The following is an 18,260-nucleotide window of genomic DNA, read 5'->3' as shown; positions in this document are numbered from 1 at the left end:
GGAGCGCGGCATCGGGCCTTCCGCCGCCCGTGCCGTGGCGTCGTGAGGGGAGCGGGGCCGGCTCTGCAGGAATTCGCTGTGGAGATGGTGTCGCTGCTGCCGCGCATCGAGCGGCTGTCGTCGCGGGTGGTGCGGGTGCTGGGCTGCAACCCGGGGCCCATGACCCTGCAGGGCACCAACACCTACCTGGTGGGCACCGGGCACAGGTACCGACCCCGCCCGGGACCGTGCGCTGCCGCCGGCCTCTTCCCAAATCCCTTAGTCAGCGTTAAAAACAGGAACGAAACCGTACAGCCTTAAATTTTCGGAGCTGGTGCTCGGAAGTGGCTTGGACGGGTGGCATGTGGAGTCTCGTCCGGGCCACCCTTGGGCCGAGGCCGGGAATTCCGTGAGGGAAGCGGGCGTGTGCCCCAGGCCGCGCCGCTCCCCCGCGGTACTAAACCTTGGAGGCTTCTGCCACTTGCCGCGGAGTTGTAAATGTGTGGCCTGCATTTATTAATCCCGCTTCTTAAATTGTTGTGCCACGGAGGTGGAATATCAGGAAGCAAAAGGTGGCGTCTGGATATGGAGAAATCCATTGTTTCTAAATTTCTATCTGTTGTTTTATTTTATTAATATCACTTGGCTATTATATGAATACTCTTTATTTTCTGTGTGTTTCTCTCTCCCTTTTTTGTGGTGCGTGTGTAGACGAGTCCTTATCGACACCGGAGAGCCGGCTATTCCTGAATATATCAGCTGTTTAAAGCAGGCGCTGTCAGATTTCAACATCGCGATTCAAGAAATATTAGTGACACACTGGCATCGTGATCATACTGGTGGAATACCTGATATCTGCAAAAACATCCCAAGTGGTAGGCTAGAGATTTCAGATATTGCTGAAAATGTTAGATGCATGGCAAGAAAAACATTAACTGAATTCTTCTGTGCAAATCAACTGGATTGTTTTTCTGGAATTGCTGTATAAACTACATGCAATTTCATGATTCTGCTGCAGTGTGTAGATTGAGAGCAATGAATAATCTGAATGTAATAGGTATAGTACTACAGGTTTTCTTTAATACCTGTGCATACTGTCATAGTGACTTTTTATGTGTGAATAATGAAAACCTAGATTACTATCAGCATGTTATTAGGAGATGTGTGAAAAACTTGATACTGTTTCTGTTTTACTTGTACAGCAATGATAAATGTGTTGTTATTTTCACTTTGGTAAAAACAAATAGCTTGAATTTTGAAAAAGAAATGTGCATAACTTCGGGATTCCTTACAGGAGCCCATTAGTATTTGCTGACAAATTCACAGGTCTCAGAGCAGGAGAGGAAAGCAGTGGAGCAGTCTGCAAGTTAAGTCTGATCTAAAAATGTGTATTCCATGTTGATAAACAGCAAGAGACATTTCTGTGTTGGTATCTGAGAAGAGAATAAGCAGTATGGATAATGTGGTAATTCTTAACATTGTTGGACTTTGTCACGAGCTTTGTCACAGGCTTAATTTTGTAAAGTTGCCAGGTGTTTATCTGCCACAAAGCCTGGGCCCTACTGAAAACAGTGAGTGTCTTGGAGACATGGATATATTGGTGTCTTGGTGAGGATTTTGGGCTCACCAGCCTATCAATGTGGTCATAAAGACTAGCAAGGCATATAAATGCCTTTCTGGGTGGCTATCTGTAGCTGTTCCAGCCAAGGTGCTTGCATTGTTTGCACTGTTCAGAATGATAAAAGCTGAGAGAAGTTACAAGTCAAAAAGTCTTCGTCTAATTCTAAGCAAATGTTGAGTGATGCTTCTGTGAATCATAAAGCGAAATATGAGCGCAGAAATCTTAGTGACATTGTAAAAACTTGGGGGAATTGGCTCATGAAGGAATTGGCTCATGAATCAAGAAGGAACATTTGTAAAATATAATAATTACTGATCTTTATCAGTTTAATTTGTGATTTTTCCCAACTTCAAATTTGTTGCTGGTACAGAGTGCTGCATTCAGAATGAGTGGCTTTCACTGTTCACTGGTTTTGGCTCTGGAATAAGGTTGCTCTACAAATAGAAAGTTACTTTACAAAATTCGTTGTTTCTATTTTGTATTCTTACTGTGTGATAATTAATAGTACTTATTCAAAAAGTAACCTGTCTGTGGAGTTACCTTAGTTAGTGACAAATTCCACACATTGTTTTCTTTGCTTTCCCTAAATATTAGACTCGGAATATCGCATAAGTAAGCTCCCTCGTGTCCCTCACTCTGAAGAAACAATAGAAGGAGGGCATAAATATTCTTATCTTAAAGATGGAGACATGATACAGACAGAGGGAGCCACACTCAGGTAACCATGAATGTCTGCAAGTTCTTGTTTTTTCAGAATTCTGACATGCACATGTATCCTAATTTCTAATGATTGCCAGCCCATACATCTAATCTCTTCAGCACTTTTGCATGTAGACTTCCTATCATGATCCAGCAGGATCATGTATGTTAGTACAAAGACATTGTTTTTATGAATGAGAATTGTCAGAAATTAATCTTTGAATTTAGTCTTTGGACTCAACAGAGAAATTAACAATATTTCCCTAGAAAAACACTTTCTCCAGGAAAATCAAATAGGCCTTTACATGCTTTCTCATCACTCTTACATAATTAGCTACTATGAAAATTGTGAAAGTCTGGCTGGGTTATTTAGCATGCCTTTCTTTTTACTTTAAAAATATTTCTCTAGGAGACACTTAAGACATTTAATACTTAAAATGTGAAATTTTAGACCTTTAACCTATGAGGTTCTTGTAGGCTTCCAATTTTGGAGGACTTCTTTCCATGGTGCATACTCCTATAATGCTAGTCTGAATGAGTGTAAAGCAGAAAGCTACTGTGCCTCATGGAGGCACACACACAATAAAAAGGTCTGACCATTCTGTTTTCAGACTTCTTTCATTAACAAAGCATTATTCTTATAAGGACAAAGTTTGCTTGTTTTCATCAGTTTAGATGGGAACTATATCTCACTTGTAGAATATGTCATTTGGTTGATTGGAAGGAAATAAAAAACATGTAAGAGGAAAAGAGATGTTTAAAATTAATAAAATGCTTTTTTTGTCTAAAAGCATTTTATTTTATTAGTGTAAAAATATAACTAAAAGGAGAATTATATTACATACTGAAGACCTGAAGTGGCTCATGTTTGGACAGAAATTTGAAAGTGGAAAATAATTTTTTTAAATTCAATCCAAGTCAGTCAAGGATTAGCACATTTTGAAGTTTGGGGTTGTGGAGCACCAGGCACAGGCATGTTTTGTTTCAGACGTTCTGACTTGTGACAGGGAAGTTGTGATTGGCAGGGAGAGTCCCCTGGGTGTGGGACAGCACAGTCCTGAGCCAGCTTCCTTTTCTGCCTTCAGATTCACGCCTTTACCAGTCCCCCACCCCAGCTCGGTGCCTGGAGGGTTCAGGCAGGCTGGCTGTGCTGTTGTGGGAGTTGGGAACTTGTTGAAGGGTGTTGCAGAAATGCAGGCCTTGTAGCCAGCACCTGTGCGAAGTTTGTTGTGACCATTGGGAGCTTGTTGAAATGTGCCCTTGAAGTGAAGGGCTTCTGAGCCAACACTTCTGAGACCAAATAGTGGGCCAGTTTATACCAGAAAGCATGGAAATTCCCAGACACAGTCCTTATTGATCCTGAAGAGAATTTATAACAAACATCACAGCCCCTGTGGGTGGCTTGTAACAGAGGTAATGCAGGCAGACTTTATGCTTGATTAAAAGCAGGTATTCTCACCTTGGCTAATTTGGTAACCACTTTAAGGATACTCTTAGACTTACCACTAGTTCATAACAGGAGTATCTGCATGTTAAATTTTAGTTAGCAACCTTCAGGTTTTCAAAGTGTGCCACAGCGAGGGGGCAAGACACACTGGCAGCACCTCTCCACACACTGTCTAGCATTCTCTTTCTATTTTTTCATGTTAGTGGTTTGGCTTCCTGGTAAAATTTCATCAAGAACTGAAGGATATCATTTCCCAAAGGTGAGCTATGGCCCATCAACTTGATTTTGATGTTGCCTCCACAGGGCAATGCTTTCTGCTCACCTGCTTTCTTGCTGAGCTCAGTATTCAGTAGGAGCTGGAAGTCATTGCATCAGATGATGCTGCACTTGTGGTCTGCCAGCCCTGCATCAAAGTGGCTGAGAGCTGTTTAGCCTTGCCCTGTACACCACACTTGGCACCAGCTCTGTCAGTTCCTGATCACTGCTTTGGTGCATCTGCCATTAACAATAAGATTCTAATGAATTTCAGCAGTGATGCTGGTTGGAGTTGTGTTATTTTCAGTCTGCGTCAACCTCAGCATAAAGCCCTTCAGCTTTTCAGAAATCGCTGTGAAAGGACACCCCAGTGCAGCTCCTTGGCAGCTCAGGTTACCATATACCACATACATACCCACTGTCTCTTTGCTGCATGCTAGTACAGTGCTCATCCAAGCTGTGGATCCTTAATCCTTACCGTGCAGGTGATTAATGACCTGCACATAGAACAGCTAAAAGACCATGGTTCTTTGTATTTGGCAGCTGTGCTCCACTGTGCTATGGGGCTTTCAGGGAAAAATAAATTTTTGGAGATTGAACTTTATCTGGGTTGGGTTGAGAAGTTTGTAGTTAATTTCTAAAAGAATAGATACCATCCTTACCCTCCTTCCAAAGTACAGTGTGTATGTCAAGAACTTCAAGTGTTTCAATCTGGAAATAACATGTCAGTTTTATTTTTTAAAGCTTCAGGATAAAGCTGTCTATAACAAAAGTTCTATATGGCTAGTCAGCTCCTTTGATGCACTTGTATTACGGTGTATCATGTAAGTAAAAGCATGTTAGAGATGATTGGTGTTCTCTACATGGTAAAAGAACATGGATTAGGGTTAGGCAAAGTGATACCTGTTTACATCAACTTTTCAGCCATTTTTTGTCAGTTTTTCTGGTTCTTGTTATGGACTGCTTTGCAAGTGTATTATTTTACCATCATTTATTCTGGCTTCAAAAATGAAGTGTATATGCTGTATGAAAAACATATCGTTTTTTTGTTCTTTAAACAGAGTTTTATATACACCAGGACACACTGATGATCATATGATTTTACATCTAGAAGAAGAAAATGCTATATTTTCTGGTGACTGTATTTTAGGGGAAGGAACAACAGTAATTGAAGACCTGTCTGATTACATGAAAACTTTGAAAAAGTTGTTAGAAATAAAACCAGATTTGATTTATCCAGGTAAGTGGTTTTGGTTTTAACTGCTCTCTTTTACTGTGTAATTTTTAAATATCTCCTCTAAGAATTTGAGAACTATTATTATAATCAAATATTATTCCTGATGTAACAATTCAAGTTAATAAGCAATAAGCTAAGGTGACTTTGTCATGGTGGTTTGCAAAACTTGAAAATTTTCCGTGATAGGTATCTTTGCATTCTGAAATTTCTCCATTTGAGGGTGGGTCTTGTCTTTCTGTGCCCAAAGACTCCAGGGGCCAAAATCTTCCACTGTTGGAATCGTACAGCAAAATTATTTTTCTTATATTACTCTATCCCTGTGCTAGAATGTTTTCCTGAAAGAAAAAATAGTAGTTGTTCTTTTGTTCTTTTCATCCCCCCCTACGCTGTCAATATGAATAACCTAGTAATGTTTTTTGAGAGTGTTGTGTGTCGTTTGCAGTACAGATTAATCACAAATTCATTTTGGAAAGCTGCAGAACTGCAAAGTGGTCATCTTAGTTAATGACTTAGGTTAAATTTGAACAAGAGCCAAGAGGCCAAACGTAAGTTGCCTATTCATTCAGCCTATGGCTTTCCTTTAATTCTTTTCCTTTAATTCTTTTCCTCTCTCTCTTCCAAACCTTGGGAATGCATTTACTTTTCCTATATACCACGTCTGTTCGGCAGGACTACATTTTAAGAATTCATTATGTAACTAAGGTTTAAGCTCCTCATTGGCCTTTTCAGAGCTACATCTCAGGTTTTTTTTCTTTTTCTGTTTCATCTTCAACTTGTCATTCCAAGCTACTGTATTAACATTCTCAGATGTGCCTTGTTCCATTAGCCATCTCTGTTTAGCTTAGTCTCTTGTGTTCACTCTTAAAATAGCCTTTTTTTTAAGTATGTGTCCTTTAAGATCTAGGCATCAAAATGCTGTTTAAGAAAAACATACTTAGATATTTCACGGATCTGGAGTTTGCTGTAGACTGAATAGTGACTTAGTCATATTTACTGACTTAACTGCTCTTAAAACAAGCAATTTTTTAGCCTCCAGAATCTTGATCAAGTGTTTTTACTTGTTTTCTTTCTTAATACATGCAAAATGCAGTCTGTTCCTCTAACTGAATTTCTGCCTTCCAAAACCTCAAAATTCTGTTTGGTTTATCAATTTCATCTGTTGTATTTCACTCTGTTCTTAATGGTTATGTATCTAGATTACGCATTCACCAAGGCTGAACATCTGTGCTCTTTATTTCTAAGTGTTTGTTACTGTTTTAAGTGTGTTCCTGCTGGACTTGCAATTCCAAAGCCAGTCTGAGATGGTGCATTTTCAGTGATGACAACTGAGTATGGAGATGGTTTGGAACTAACTTTCTTTTTTCATCCATGCACCACAAAATGTACATGCAGTTGTGCAGAACGTGCTATTGCCCAATCAGATTTGATTGATCAACAATCAATTGTTGATACCATTGGTTATAATTACAGCAGTAGTTTGCTTTACCAGTATGTTCTATGTAAGCCAAGCACTCTGTGGTGCAATTTTAGGTCTTCATAATTCTTGAACTGTTTCTCTTTCCCCCACCCATGCTTTAGCACTCAGGTGGTAGCCTCAGTATTGCATGAAATGTTGCAACAAACTGACTGCTGGCTACCTGAGAGTAGGTGAATTTTATCAATCCTTCCCTTTCCATGTTTCTTTTTTAATTTAATGTGGGAATGACTCGAGCACTACACTCATATCTAATTACATACAATATTTGATGAGAATCCTTGGGATAAGAAAAGGGCATTTTAGTCAGCAGGGTGCTCCCCATCCTGTAATAATAAACGATGTTCCTTAGTAATACAGAAAAAAATGGTAGTGGAATTAGTAATCTGTGGAAGATTTCATTGAGCCAGTTGTTTTCTTCATTTCTGTCCTTTGTGCTGTAATTTAAAGTAAGAGAATCTCACATTTCACAGTGTGTTTTGGGGAAATAATATGAATCTGTCTGATACTAAAACTGAATTAATGGGAAGACAGTCATATTTTGAGAGAGCCTTTCATATGCTCAGAAACGTTTTACATTTATTCAGATATTAACCCATTTATTCATTAATGAATAAATAACTGTGTTACTGTCCCTGAAAAATGATGGATGGGAAAGTTCCACATCTGGATTTAGTTCCAGGCTTTCTGAGATCATTATAATGTACCTATATGCATACACAGCAGCTACGGATCAGATGCTGTAATGGATATGAGGGCCCTTTAACTTTGCAAAATGTGGGTTCCATTTCAGGTTCTGACGTTGGTCTTGTAGTCTCAGCCACTTAAATCACTTGGAAGAGTTGGAGCAGGTTTTAATAATGCCTTGTGATTCCACGTGCAACCCTTAATTTTGATTTCTTTAGTGAGACTTCTGTCATTAGAGAATGCAAGAGAATGGACTGTTAACATAATAGTATCTGCTTTGTGCATCTTGCTGTGTGTTTTCAACTTTTAAGTTTTGGGTGTATGTTGCTAGAGGACACGAAAAGAAGGACACTCACGCAGTCAGTGTTAGAGCAAAAAAGAAGGGAAGTTTATTTGGGATTTTGACTTATATAGTTGTTGGAGTTTGGTCAGCGATTGGAGGATGAGGTTGCCACCTCTCCGACCCCACTGGTCAAACTAAATGCTCATTAATTTGTCTTTCCTCCGGGAATGGAATGCACAGTTTTCAAAACATCTCTTTGTTTGTGTTATAATGTGTGAGAACTCCAGTACAGAGATGTAAACATCAGAAGGCTGAAAAAAATTAGGGTGACAGGTGTATAAATGGTAAAAGCAGAGATACTGTTATACTTGTAATTCATTTTGTAAGGAAAAACAGCTTCATATTAAATATGTTTGAAATCATTAAATATAAATGTGTATGCCGGTATAGTTTTATATTTACACATTACATATCTTGTATTTATAATACTTACTTAAACAAGGTAAGTTTCAGTGTATACTTAGTAATTTCAAATGTGCTGAAGTGTGTAAGTTGAGATATGTGTAAATATTTTAAGTTACAGAAGGATAGATTCCTTTGACACTTTAGTTCAAAACATGAAAAATCAGTTGCTCTTTTTCTATAAGCTGTCTGTCCTCAAGCAAAATAAGCTTTAATTTTAAAAGTTTAAAAACTAAAAACCCATTTAGTCAGTAAACCCAGAAGTACAAGTAAAGAATACAGTGATTTTTTTCAGATAGAGAACTGCAAAAGAAACCGATTTTGATGATGCCAAATAACTTCTATAAGAAAGCTATGGGTTTTTCTACAGTAGTTTCTTTTTACTAATTTTATAAATTACTTAGAGTTTACACTCAGAGGGCAGAGCTGGAAGTTGCTGCTGCTACTTCAGGTGAGCTGTACAGGCAAAGAAATAGGAAACCTTGCTATAAAAAGCATGTGATAAATATTTCTGCAAGTCTGTTCCTCTGTCGGTAACACAATAAATTAAATTTCTGTGCATGTAGCTCTGAATGCAGCCTCATGGCTGAACAATATTTTCTATGTCATTTTAATGTATCATGAGACAGTGTTTGATTTTTCATAAAGGTTAGTGCTTTACCTATTAAGCCTTTTCATAATGTGATTCAAAGATGTATCAGTAAGTTAAACATTTTTGATCTGCCACACTCAGTCCAGGAAAAAATATGTTTTGGTTATTAACCAGGTGGACATAAAATGATCCACATATAACTTTCCCTGTGCCTTCCATTTTTCCTGCCCGGACACATTCCAACTGCCTCACTTACTTGTTTTCGATTGATTTTTTTTTTTTCCGTACTTACAACAGTGTTTTTAAAGGCATAAAATACAGTGTGTGAATCGCTTTTGAAGATTTGTTTGGGAAAATTACCTGTCAAAATTAAAGATGTCACCTTGGTGTTTGCCCCAGCAGGACAGTAGTACCTGAGTCCTTTGCATCAGCCATTATTGTTCAAAGGCCAGTATCAGTTTAAGTCATTAGTATGAATATCCTGTGGGGAGAGGAAGACAGGCAAACAGATAATACAGTAATCTGACTCTCATCTTTTAAATCTGTTCAGCAGTGAACTTCTTTCCTTTTTTTCTAATGGCCTAAAGTAGTCTTCCCTTGCTTTCCTTATTCCACCTGAAGTATTCCCTTTTCCCCATTCAGACTTTAAATATCCTAATTCTTCCTTTCCATCTTAATGCTTTGCAGATGCAGGCTGTAATATGGACATTCAAACCTTTTTCTCATGACTTTTAAATCTGCTATAGTTTACATAAGAATGTTTCAATTATTCAATAGCATACTTAATTACAAATGTAAGTAATATTGCTCTGGTACATGTGTTTTGATTTTTAGGTCATGGCCCAGTAGTACGTGATGCAAATACTAGAATCCAAAACTACATTTCTCACCGACTTGCACGTGAACAGCAAATTCTAAATGTTTTCCAGAAGAATACTGGGAAATCATATACATCCTCAGAGCTTGTAAAGATGGTATACAAGGTAATTGTTGTTGAAAAGTTTTTGGATCAAACTAAAGAAAATTGAGGTTAGGTTCTTAAAACTTGTGTGTAATAATGTCGGTCTTTGAGTGAAAATCATGGTGGCTTTTTAAAAGGGATAAAAAATATTTCTGCCTGTTCAGAGTTCACTTATGATTGTGCCTTTAAATTGTCTTAATTGGAATGAGACCCACAGGATTCTTACAAACTTAGTTAACTATTAGGTCTTAGGCACAGTTTCATAAGACTAAGCAAAAATAAAATTGTAGTGCTTCGTTCAAAGGGAAAAGTACGACATGACTGTTAGTTGTGGATTTCCCAAAGTGTATTTGGAGTTTCCTGAAGAATGATTGAAAACATCAAATTCTTCATTCATCAATGTGCAGGAGGTTACAGGTGAGCTGCAGTTCCACAGAGAAGGATATTGCAGCTCGCATGTTGGATAGCTTTCATTAGACTGGGGTAACAGTACTTTGTTGCTACTTCATCATCCTTCATGTAACCTCTGCAATTTTTCCCGGTGGTGTGGAGTTGCCTTCCTAACAAGTAGAGATACTTGCTTTGGAGGAGATGTTGCCAATGACTGTGGGTTGTGAACAGGTCTGTACCAGCTTCAGAGCACATTTTTCATGGGTCTACTGATACCCAGTTTCCAAAAGAATGATGACAGCATCGCAGTGACTGTTTTGCAGTGTTGATTTACCTATGGCTGTTCAGCTTCTGCAGTTCTCCTGCCTGATCAACCAAGTTTTCAGTATAGAGCCATTCTCATGTTTCTGTAAATCACAAACCACTTGTCCTATGTAAGACTTTTTTCAGTACTATTACAGTTTAACAAAAAGAAGTATATGCTTTCAAAGTATTCTCAAGGTTTGCAATTTATTTAACTAGTTTTCTACTGAACTTCCTGTCACATATATTATTTGGAGGATTTTTTTAAATTTCAAAAAGTAAAAACAGAGCTTTACCTTTAGGATGATAGAGCTGGAGAGGGGGATTTTGAGCAATTGTCATACATAGACATACATAGAATGGTTTGGGTTGGAAGGGACTTTAAAGGTCAGCAGTTTCCATTCCCCCTGCCATGGGCAGAGACACCTTCCACAAGACCAGGCTGGCTCAAAGCCCCATCCTTGAATCCTTCTAGGGATGGGCTATCCACAGCTTTTCTGGGCAACAGGAGTTACTGCTTTTTACATAATGACCATTGAAGAATTGTAACGGATATTTTCTCCTCCTGAAGCTGTTACATTTTTAAATTGTTTACTCATCAGCAGATACTAATTGCTACAGGATATTTAAACCTATGCAAATTTTGTCATGGGATAGAAGTGACAGATATCTGTGGAGAAATACATCATAAATTTGTCTTTAAAAATACTCAGCTACAGTGACAACCCAGGGCAGACCAAGCCCAGAAGAGGAGTCTTCTTAGTGCCAGCCAGAGTTTTCATCATAGAAATGGATAATGCAAAAAAACCAAGCAAAGTAAACAAAAATGTGTTGTTAGACTACTCATTTAACTGGTGTAAAATTGATTTACTCATCTTAATTTCCTGTTGCTACATAACTAACTGAATGTTCCCAGACTGATTCAGAAGAGAAAAATCTATTATAATAAAGCATGGGTTCCACTGAAAAAATAATTGACGGATATTTAAACAAATACAAAATGCATATTTTTTGTTTCCATTAGGAAATCCCTGAAAATTTACTTCCAGCAGCAGAACATAACCTCCTAGTCCACTTGAAGAAGCTGGAAAAAGAAGGAAAAGTGTGTAAGTTGTGGTTAGAGGCATTTTCATTTTGATGTTTTATGCACTATTTCTCATGTTATTTTAGTGCATTATTTTCTAGGGAAAAAAAATGCAAATTTTAGCAGTAGCTGTACACCAGACAGATTGAAGTAGGTAATATACAAAATGGTTGTACAGTATTTACAAACTCCTGAAAATATTTTACTAAATATTGGAGTTCTTAGAGCTCAGATTACTGCAATATACCTTTAATTTTTTATTTAAAACATACCAGAGAATACATTCCTAATGCAAGAATTTATACCTTCCTGTATTTTCTGAAATTCATATCTAAATATGCATGTACTTAGCATTTTATGGGTTTACATTTAAGTTTCTGCCCATGCTAAATATTTTGCATATTTTTGTATATGCTATAGAGATGGTTAAAATCATGCACTGTAAATGTTTGCAGTTTCTGGTTAGTACAGTACCTAAGTAGAGCTGCTGTATTTAGTTTACTGTTTCTACATTGTGCCTTTACTCTTAGTGAACAAGGTGAAGTATTCTATTTCTGCAATGGCATGTGCATATGGAAACATTACTCAGCCAAAGCTGAGGAAAATATTTCTTCCTGTACAATACATAACTGCACTCAGGACTGTCTGTTTATAAGTAAATAATTACATGAATTAATGTAATCCTTAGCATTTACCAACCTGAACAACAACATGAAATTAGTGTATTTTTTTCAACTTAGACCTTCTGTTTATCTTACTGATAGAATGGCTACTAAGTGCTAACTGAACAATTGAGACTGAATTTTTGTAATAATAACAACCTGCTTTTTATTCAAAGAAAATAGACTAGAGTCACATGAATGCAGTCATTACTGAAGTTCAGAAAATGTTCTCTTTGGGCTTAAAACTTTAAAATGCCATAAAAACTTTACCGACATGGTACTTACTGCACCAGCTTTGAAATATCGTCTCAGTTCTTGGTTATCAACATCATTGACCTATACGTTTCTCTAGTTTTGTGCCACTAGATTCTTTAAAAGCGTGAAGTGCTGTTGACTGTTTATCCCTTTTCACTCTCAAAGTAGTTCAAGCAGCAGCATCTTCTGTTGAGATCAAGTAGTGGATAAATTAACTTTCTCTTTAGAGGTAGTCTTCCATACAAGAGAGTCTGCATCTTGAATGCCCAGGAAATAATTTGGTTGACCGAGCCACTGACTTAAGGGTTTGTTTTCTCAAAACAACCCTTTTCATGTTTACTGAACAAAAATAAATCAGTTTTTCTCAGAAATCACATTTTAGTTTTGAAGAGAGAGCAGATACAGTCATATATCTTTTCACAAAGTATCAACTCCTTGAAATTATTAGAAAGGTTAAAAAAACAGAGGAGATGCTAGTCAGAATAGTTATTGGGAGTCTTCTACTCCAGTTGGAGGCCTTTGATTTAGATGTGTATCTTTGCTTTCCTGGAAGCATGAGATGTGCCCTTTGAAGTTCGTTTGGTTTTTTAAACTTGAATTTGTACTCGGGGAGAAGGTGAGAAGCAATCTCACTGGAACACTCGGGATTGCTGAATTTTTAAATACAAGCTTAGGCCCAGACCTATGGTAAATGCTTAACATCATGTGACCTTTGCCCATTTTTCAGTTTAAATTAAGGGCATCTGTTAAAGAAGACTGATTCTGAGCATGTAGCATATAAATGCTTGTGTACTCATGGTACTTGCTCTTTTGATTTTAATATCCTTTGATGCCCTTTCCACATACTCCCAGACCTTGCAGCATCTCAAGTTTTGTTCTCATTATGGAAGACTTGAGCTGTAGACATAACACTGTCTTGCTTAATTTTCTCAAAACGTTTTTCCAAAGGAACATCTTGTCAGTATCAATAATGAATGTGACAGGCATATTACAACCTTACAAGTGAGTTGCTCACTGCAAATGATGGCCATATGCTGCCTGCTGCAGTCATTAATTAATCACTTAATGCTGGGGATTGTGATTTTGTTGGTACATAACTTTTATAACTGCAGTTGGGAGCAACACTGCCTCTTACTTAAAACAAAAATGTTGCTCTTCTTACTTAAAACAAAAATAATGTCTTGTAAGCAGGAGTATGGCACAATGCACACATGTAAGCTTTATCCCATGGCTGGCTATAAATAATTTGGTCATTGTTTACATCATAGCTGATGAAGAGATAAAAATAATTTGGCTGTTCTTAGTTTGGCAGCACAGAGTTTTTTCTGTCTAAAGGTTATAAATTTCAGAAAATGCAACAAGCACTCTCCTACTTCAGATTTCTTAGTATCTAGAAAGTTTAATGTACCCAACTCAATAACTAGAGGATTATTAAAACCTTTTTATTAATCACTGTTTATACTGCTAGGTTGCATTGTGAAACAGTTAATGTTTCACATTAACTTTTCAATTAAAACTAAATGCTGGCATGAAGGAAAATATTTCATTAGTTTTAATAAAAAATACCATGTGAAGACATACACATGCATATACAGGTTAAGTTTGGGATAATGTAATGTTTATAAATAAAATCTAAGTATTGGTTTGTGACTAATTTGGTTTCTTTTTCTTGACAGTACGTGATGAAACTCCCAGCTTCAGATGGAAAAACAATTTATAAGTTAGGCAAGATGGCTCAGGAATGTATATAATCTGCACGGTTGCTGTATGAAAAAATCATAACAATGAGCTGGGACTGTATGTCAAATAAAAACTAATTTTTACTTATTTTTAAAAAAGGTGGTAGCAATTTTAAAGCAATGTTATAGTAGGTTAACTAATGTTTTTCACATTCTACGTTACTGGAATTTTAAAAATACCTGGTGGGTAAGTATTGAGTTAATAAAATGGAATGAGTGTGAAGAATTGAATGTTACCTTTGTTATAAAATGCTGAGTTTTGTCATTGGTGGCAGAAGACAAATAGCAAGGTCTTAAAAATTTAATATTGTAATTTCTTAAAGGAATATTATAAACCTAATAAATTACATATATCAAAGAAATCTCTAGTAAAAAAACCAGAAAATATGTTATTCTAAACCTGGTTTCACCTGCTTGTGCTTCTCAAAAAGTGATTTTTCTAATAAGTTATCTGTACATTCTAAAAAAAACAAGTTATTTTTGCTAACAGTTGTAAATACTGGGCCTTGTGTTCCTTTTCTAATTCAGCTGACTGTGCTCATCTTCACTGGTTGCTCAGTGCAATAGGTTTTAACAAACACTGAAAGTAATTTCAGGCTTTGGGGTTTTTTTTTGGTTGAAACATTATTTCTATGGAATTCATTCAACGGATTCATTAATTTTAACTAATGAATGTCAAAAAATGCACAGAGTTGGAGCAGACTCTTAAATTCTTTATAAGATTCTGCAAGAATGTGATTTTAAAATTGTATAAATTGAGATATGTATTACACGCCATACGAAGTTAACCTTGTCTGTGAATTTGCTGCTAATCCACTTAAAGTAGAAATATTTAACTAAAAGGTTGCGTTTGGTTGTAAGATACTGTACAATGTATAAAAGAATGTTTTGAGATTAATTTTAACTGCAGCTTCAGTTCTCTGTGAACCTTACACTTGCAGAATAGTACATAAAGATTTGCATTACTTTGTGTATTCAAAGTGTGTGACATTTGGTGATATGTACATTTCTTACAGTATTACTCAGCCTTAAAAAACAAAAGCAGATCTGAGATATTTGAAAATAGCAAGGACAAATGTATGTCCTTGAAAGCCTTTCACCATTCAATCCTGTACCCTTATTTGTGAAACGTGCATATATGTTTACTTACTTAAGACATGTCATAATAATTGACAAAATAATTATTTTATAAAGCTGATGGTATTTGTTCTGATCAGCTGAAACAAATCCAACACAAGAATACTTACAGGAATAACAACCCAAAACTGAAATCATATTCAGAAATACTAGGCAGATCCCTGAAGAAGGGAAATTATTACTTTCTGCTAAAATGATGCTTCTTGCAAACTTCATTGATCTGAAATTTGCCCACTTCATGACACATGCTCACTTTTCACTTTTTCTGCAGTGCCGTTTTGAGGTCTTTCTCAGGTATCCTAGGTTTCCTTCCCATTGCATTTTCTATTTACTTACATTTCTCCAGACACTTTTTATCCCTTCCTCCCACAAACTTTTTTTTTTCTTCTATTCTTTTTAGAATAATTGCTTAGTTTTCAAATGGACTTCTTTCCATTAATAATTAGTTTTCCTGTAGCTATTCCATGAATTTATAGTTATCTTTTCCATTGTTAGGCATAAAAATGTTATTATCACTGCTTTATTGAAAAAGATAATTCACATTATCTGAATGGAGTAATTTTGCTTCAAGAAAACAGAAATATTAGTGAAATGACAGTTTTCTGTCATGAGGTCTGAGAGCCTAAGACAGCAGGATACTGGTATGAAGAGGTGATGTCTCATTACCTTTCTGAGCTAAAGAAAAAATCTAATGTCACTTAACACTTCTCTTCTGTTTTACTATAAATTTTGAAATACATGGAAATGGCTTTAGAATGCACTTAAAGAATTGTTGGAACTTACAGGTGGTGAAGAAAGCAAGAGGATACAAACAGAAAGCTCTATGTTCCATGCTGTGCTGCAGCAAATGCAAAAAAAAAAACCTGCAAGGAAAAAGGCTGTTCAACCAGACAAGCCATTAATGGTTGTGTATGGTGTCTTTGGAATATTAAGAGCAGAAATTGCACTGTTACTAAGATGTACATATAATAAAGGATATTTGGCTATGGCATCTTGAAAAAGTCTCAAGGCTCCTAGTTGATTATGTCAAATGGAATGTTTATTTTTAAAAGTTGACAATGTAAGGTATCCCGTGTATGTAAAAAAAGGGAGATTAGCCCATTCACATCCCTCATGTGAACACATTCATCTGTGCAGAATGCATTAAAAGTTACAAATAAAAGGAGGGGAAGGAGCTACTTCTGTCTTAACAGGTTAGAAGGGCTAATACCAGTTGCTGGGAGAGCTGTCTAAATAGCTGGGGACAGAAGGAAGCACAAACCATGTTTCCAGCTAATTTCAAGATGCTGTCCTGAGAGGCAACATCATTTATTACATTTATTACCTTGACATTTGATGATGGTAAGTGTCATCTCTTTGAAGTTTTCCATTCTGTTCCTTGCTGATTTGCTTCTTTATATTTAAAATGTTACTCTTGCATGTCTCTAAGCATGTTTCATGACATGTAAATTCAGGAAAGGTTCCCAAATAAAAAGCTGTTTGTGTCTTGCTACTGTCGGTGTCATAATATGCTCCCTGCCAAAGTCTCCACAATTTTGCCACCTGAAACGCTGTATTTGGTTTGGTTGGCAAGGCTGTGGGACACGCACGTGCACATAATGGTGGCTTCTGTGATAAGATGCTAGAAACTCCCTCTGGCTCAGATTGTAGGGAACTTCCTTCCTAAATAATCATTTTGAAGCCTAGTGTTGGAAAATACGGATGTCTGAAAAGAAACTTAGCAAACAGATGGTAAAGCAGCAGATTGAGGGCTGACCATCCTATTTTGCCTAAAGTGCCATATGAAATTTCATGTGGCAGAAGAGGAAACTCCTGATAAAAGGAAGGTGTGGACACTTCAGGTGAGCCTTGTTTTCCAACAGGTTGCCTTGTTTTCCACTTCAGTGTACCAGTTTACAGTGTATCATCAGGATGAACAAGCTGCCAAGCTGAAACCGAGGGCCTGTATGACAGGATATCTGGCCAGGCAGTTGAGGCACTTGCTGATTAAAGCTTGAGGAAAACATGTCTTGTCCCAGTTAAGTCCTGTTTGTTATGTTCTGTGGAGGTGAGATGACCTGATTTAAGTCTGAGGTGGGAAATAGATGCACTTGTATTTCAAAAAGGAGTCAAATTTTTATTCCAACCTGGTGTATTTCACAGGTACAGTATGTTCTATCCATATGACTATGCAGTCAGGGATGTATTTCACATTGGTGTTGAAATAATGTCCTGCTTACTTTACATTTACACAATACTGGTACAGTCAGGGGCTTCAGGCATTTCTAGAATACAAAATATCTTAGGACTAAAATATGAATGCTCCTTCTGTTCAAACTTAAAAAAAATACCCAGCTGTGAAGAGAAATTTTTCTGTAGCTTTTTCTGTATTTTTAGGTGTCCTAGATCATCTTCAGACACCAAATATAGAGCTGTCTTGTTATAAATTCATAGAAAAACCTGTGAGCATCTACACTCTGATGAAGGTGTTTCATAGTTGAAAAACCTGGTCTTACACTGATCAATCTGTTCCATGAGTCATTGCTCCATACAGTTGGAGGAAATCAACCTTTTTAAAACAGCTCACACAATTAGTTTGGTGCACACTCTCAATTCTGGCAAAGCAAAGCAATACCAAATAACTGCACCTTAATTTCTTGCCCTGTATTCATTCATAAGCTGTCAGTAGCAAAAGCCATTCTGACAACACTAAATTTCAGCTATAAAATAGTCTGTTTCTTTATATTTCTTTCTATATATCTACTATATAGAAATATAGTAGATATATAGAAAAAATATAAAAAATAGAAATATACTGGGAGTATCTGCCTAACAGAAGTTTTAATAAATAAAATTAGCATTAATTTTGCGAGGGTTGAAGGACCGCTGAATTCAGCCTGGAACAGCGCCGCATCGGTGTTGATTTCTCAAATCTCTTTGTTCATCGTTTTAACCTGACAAGAGCCTTCTGTTACTGCGTTGGGGTTTTTTTTTTAATCCGCATCTTGCTTCTC

At 36.8% G+C, this 18,260-nt stretch overlaps 1 protein-coding gene across 2 annotated transcripts; it reads left to right on the top strand.

Annotated features, from left to right (window-relative positions):
* Positions 1-18: 18 nt before the first annotated feature.
* On the top strand, positions 19-16,268 carry LACTB2 (lactamase beta 2). Of its 2 annotated transcripts, none has more exons than XM_066332251.1 (7): positions 19-206; positions 691-854; positions 2,195-2,318; positions 5,063-5,241; positions 9,571-9,719; positions 11,415-11,492; positions 14,068-16,268. In XM_066332251.1, exons 1-7 carry the CDS (start codon positions 85-87, stop codon positions 14,140-14,142), a joined length of 891 nt encoding a protein of 296 aa, XP_066188348.1. In that variant the 5' UTR covers positions 19-84; the 3' UTR covers positions 14,143-16,268. The 2 variants fall into 2 exon arrangements, with proteins under 2 accessions (XP_066188348.1, XP_066188340.1); XM_066332243.1 differs by having other exon boundaries at positions 11,415-11,496.
* Positions 16,269-18,260: the final 1,992 nt, after the last annotated feature.

The sequence above is a fragment of the Sylvia atricapilla genome, chromosome 1 (genome assembly GCF_009819655.1).
Source record: "Sylvia atricapilla isolate bSylAtr1 chromosome 1, bSylAtr1.pri, whole genome shotgun sequence".
In the NCBI taxonomy this organism is placed as follows: domain Eukaryota; kingdom Metazoa; phylum Chordata; class Aves; order Passeriformes; family Sylviidae; genus Sylvia; species Sylvia atricapilla.
Note: the sequence above shows the minus strand (reverse complement) of the source record. Positions and strands in the feature narration are given on the sequence as shown.

Excerpts from the sequence above, each read along its gene's own strand:
- LACTB2 (XM_066332251.1), top strand. The coding sequence starts at position 85 with ATGGTGTCGCTGCTGCCGCGCATCGAGCGGCTGTCGTCGCGGGTGGTG. Across the intron at positions 207-690 it reads CTGGTGGGCACCGGGCACAG|ACGAGTCCTTATCGACACCG; the intron begins GTACCGACCCCG and ends GTGCGTGTGTAG. Across the intron at positions 9,720-11,414 it reads TTGTAAAGATGGTATACAAG|GAAATCCCTGAAAATTTACT; the intron begins GTAATTGTTGTT and ends TGTTTCCATTAG.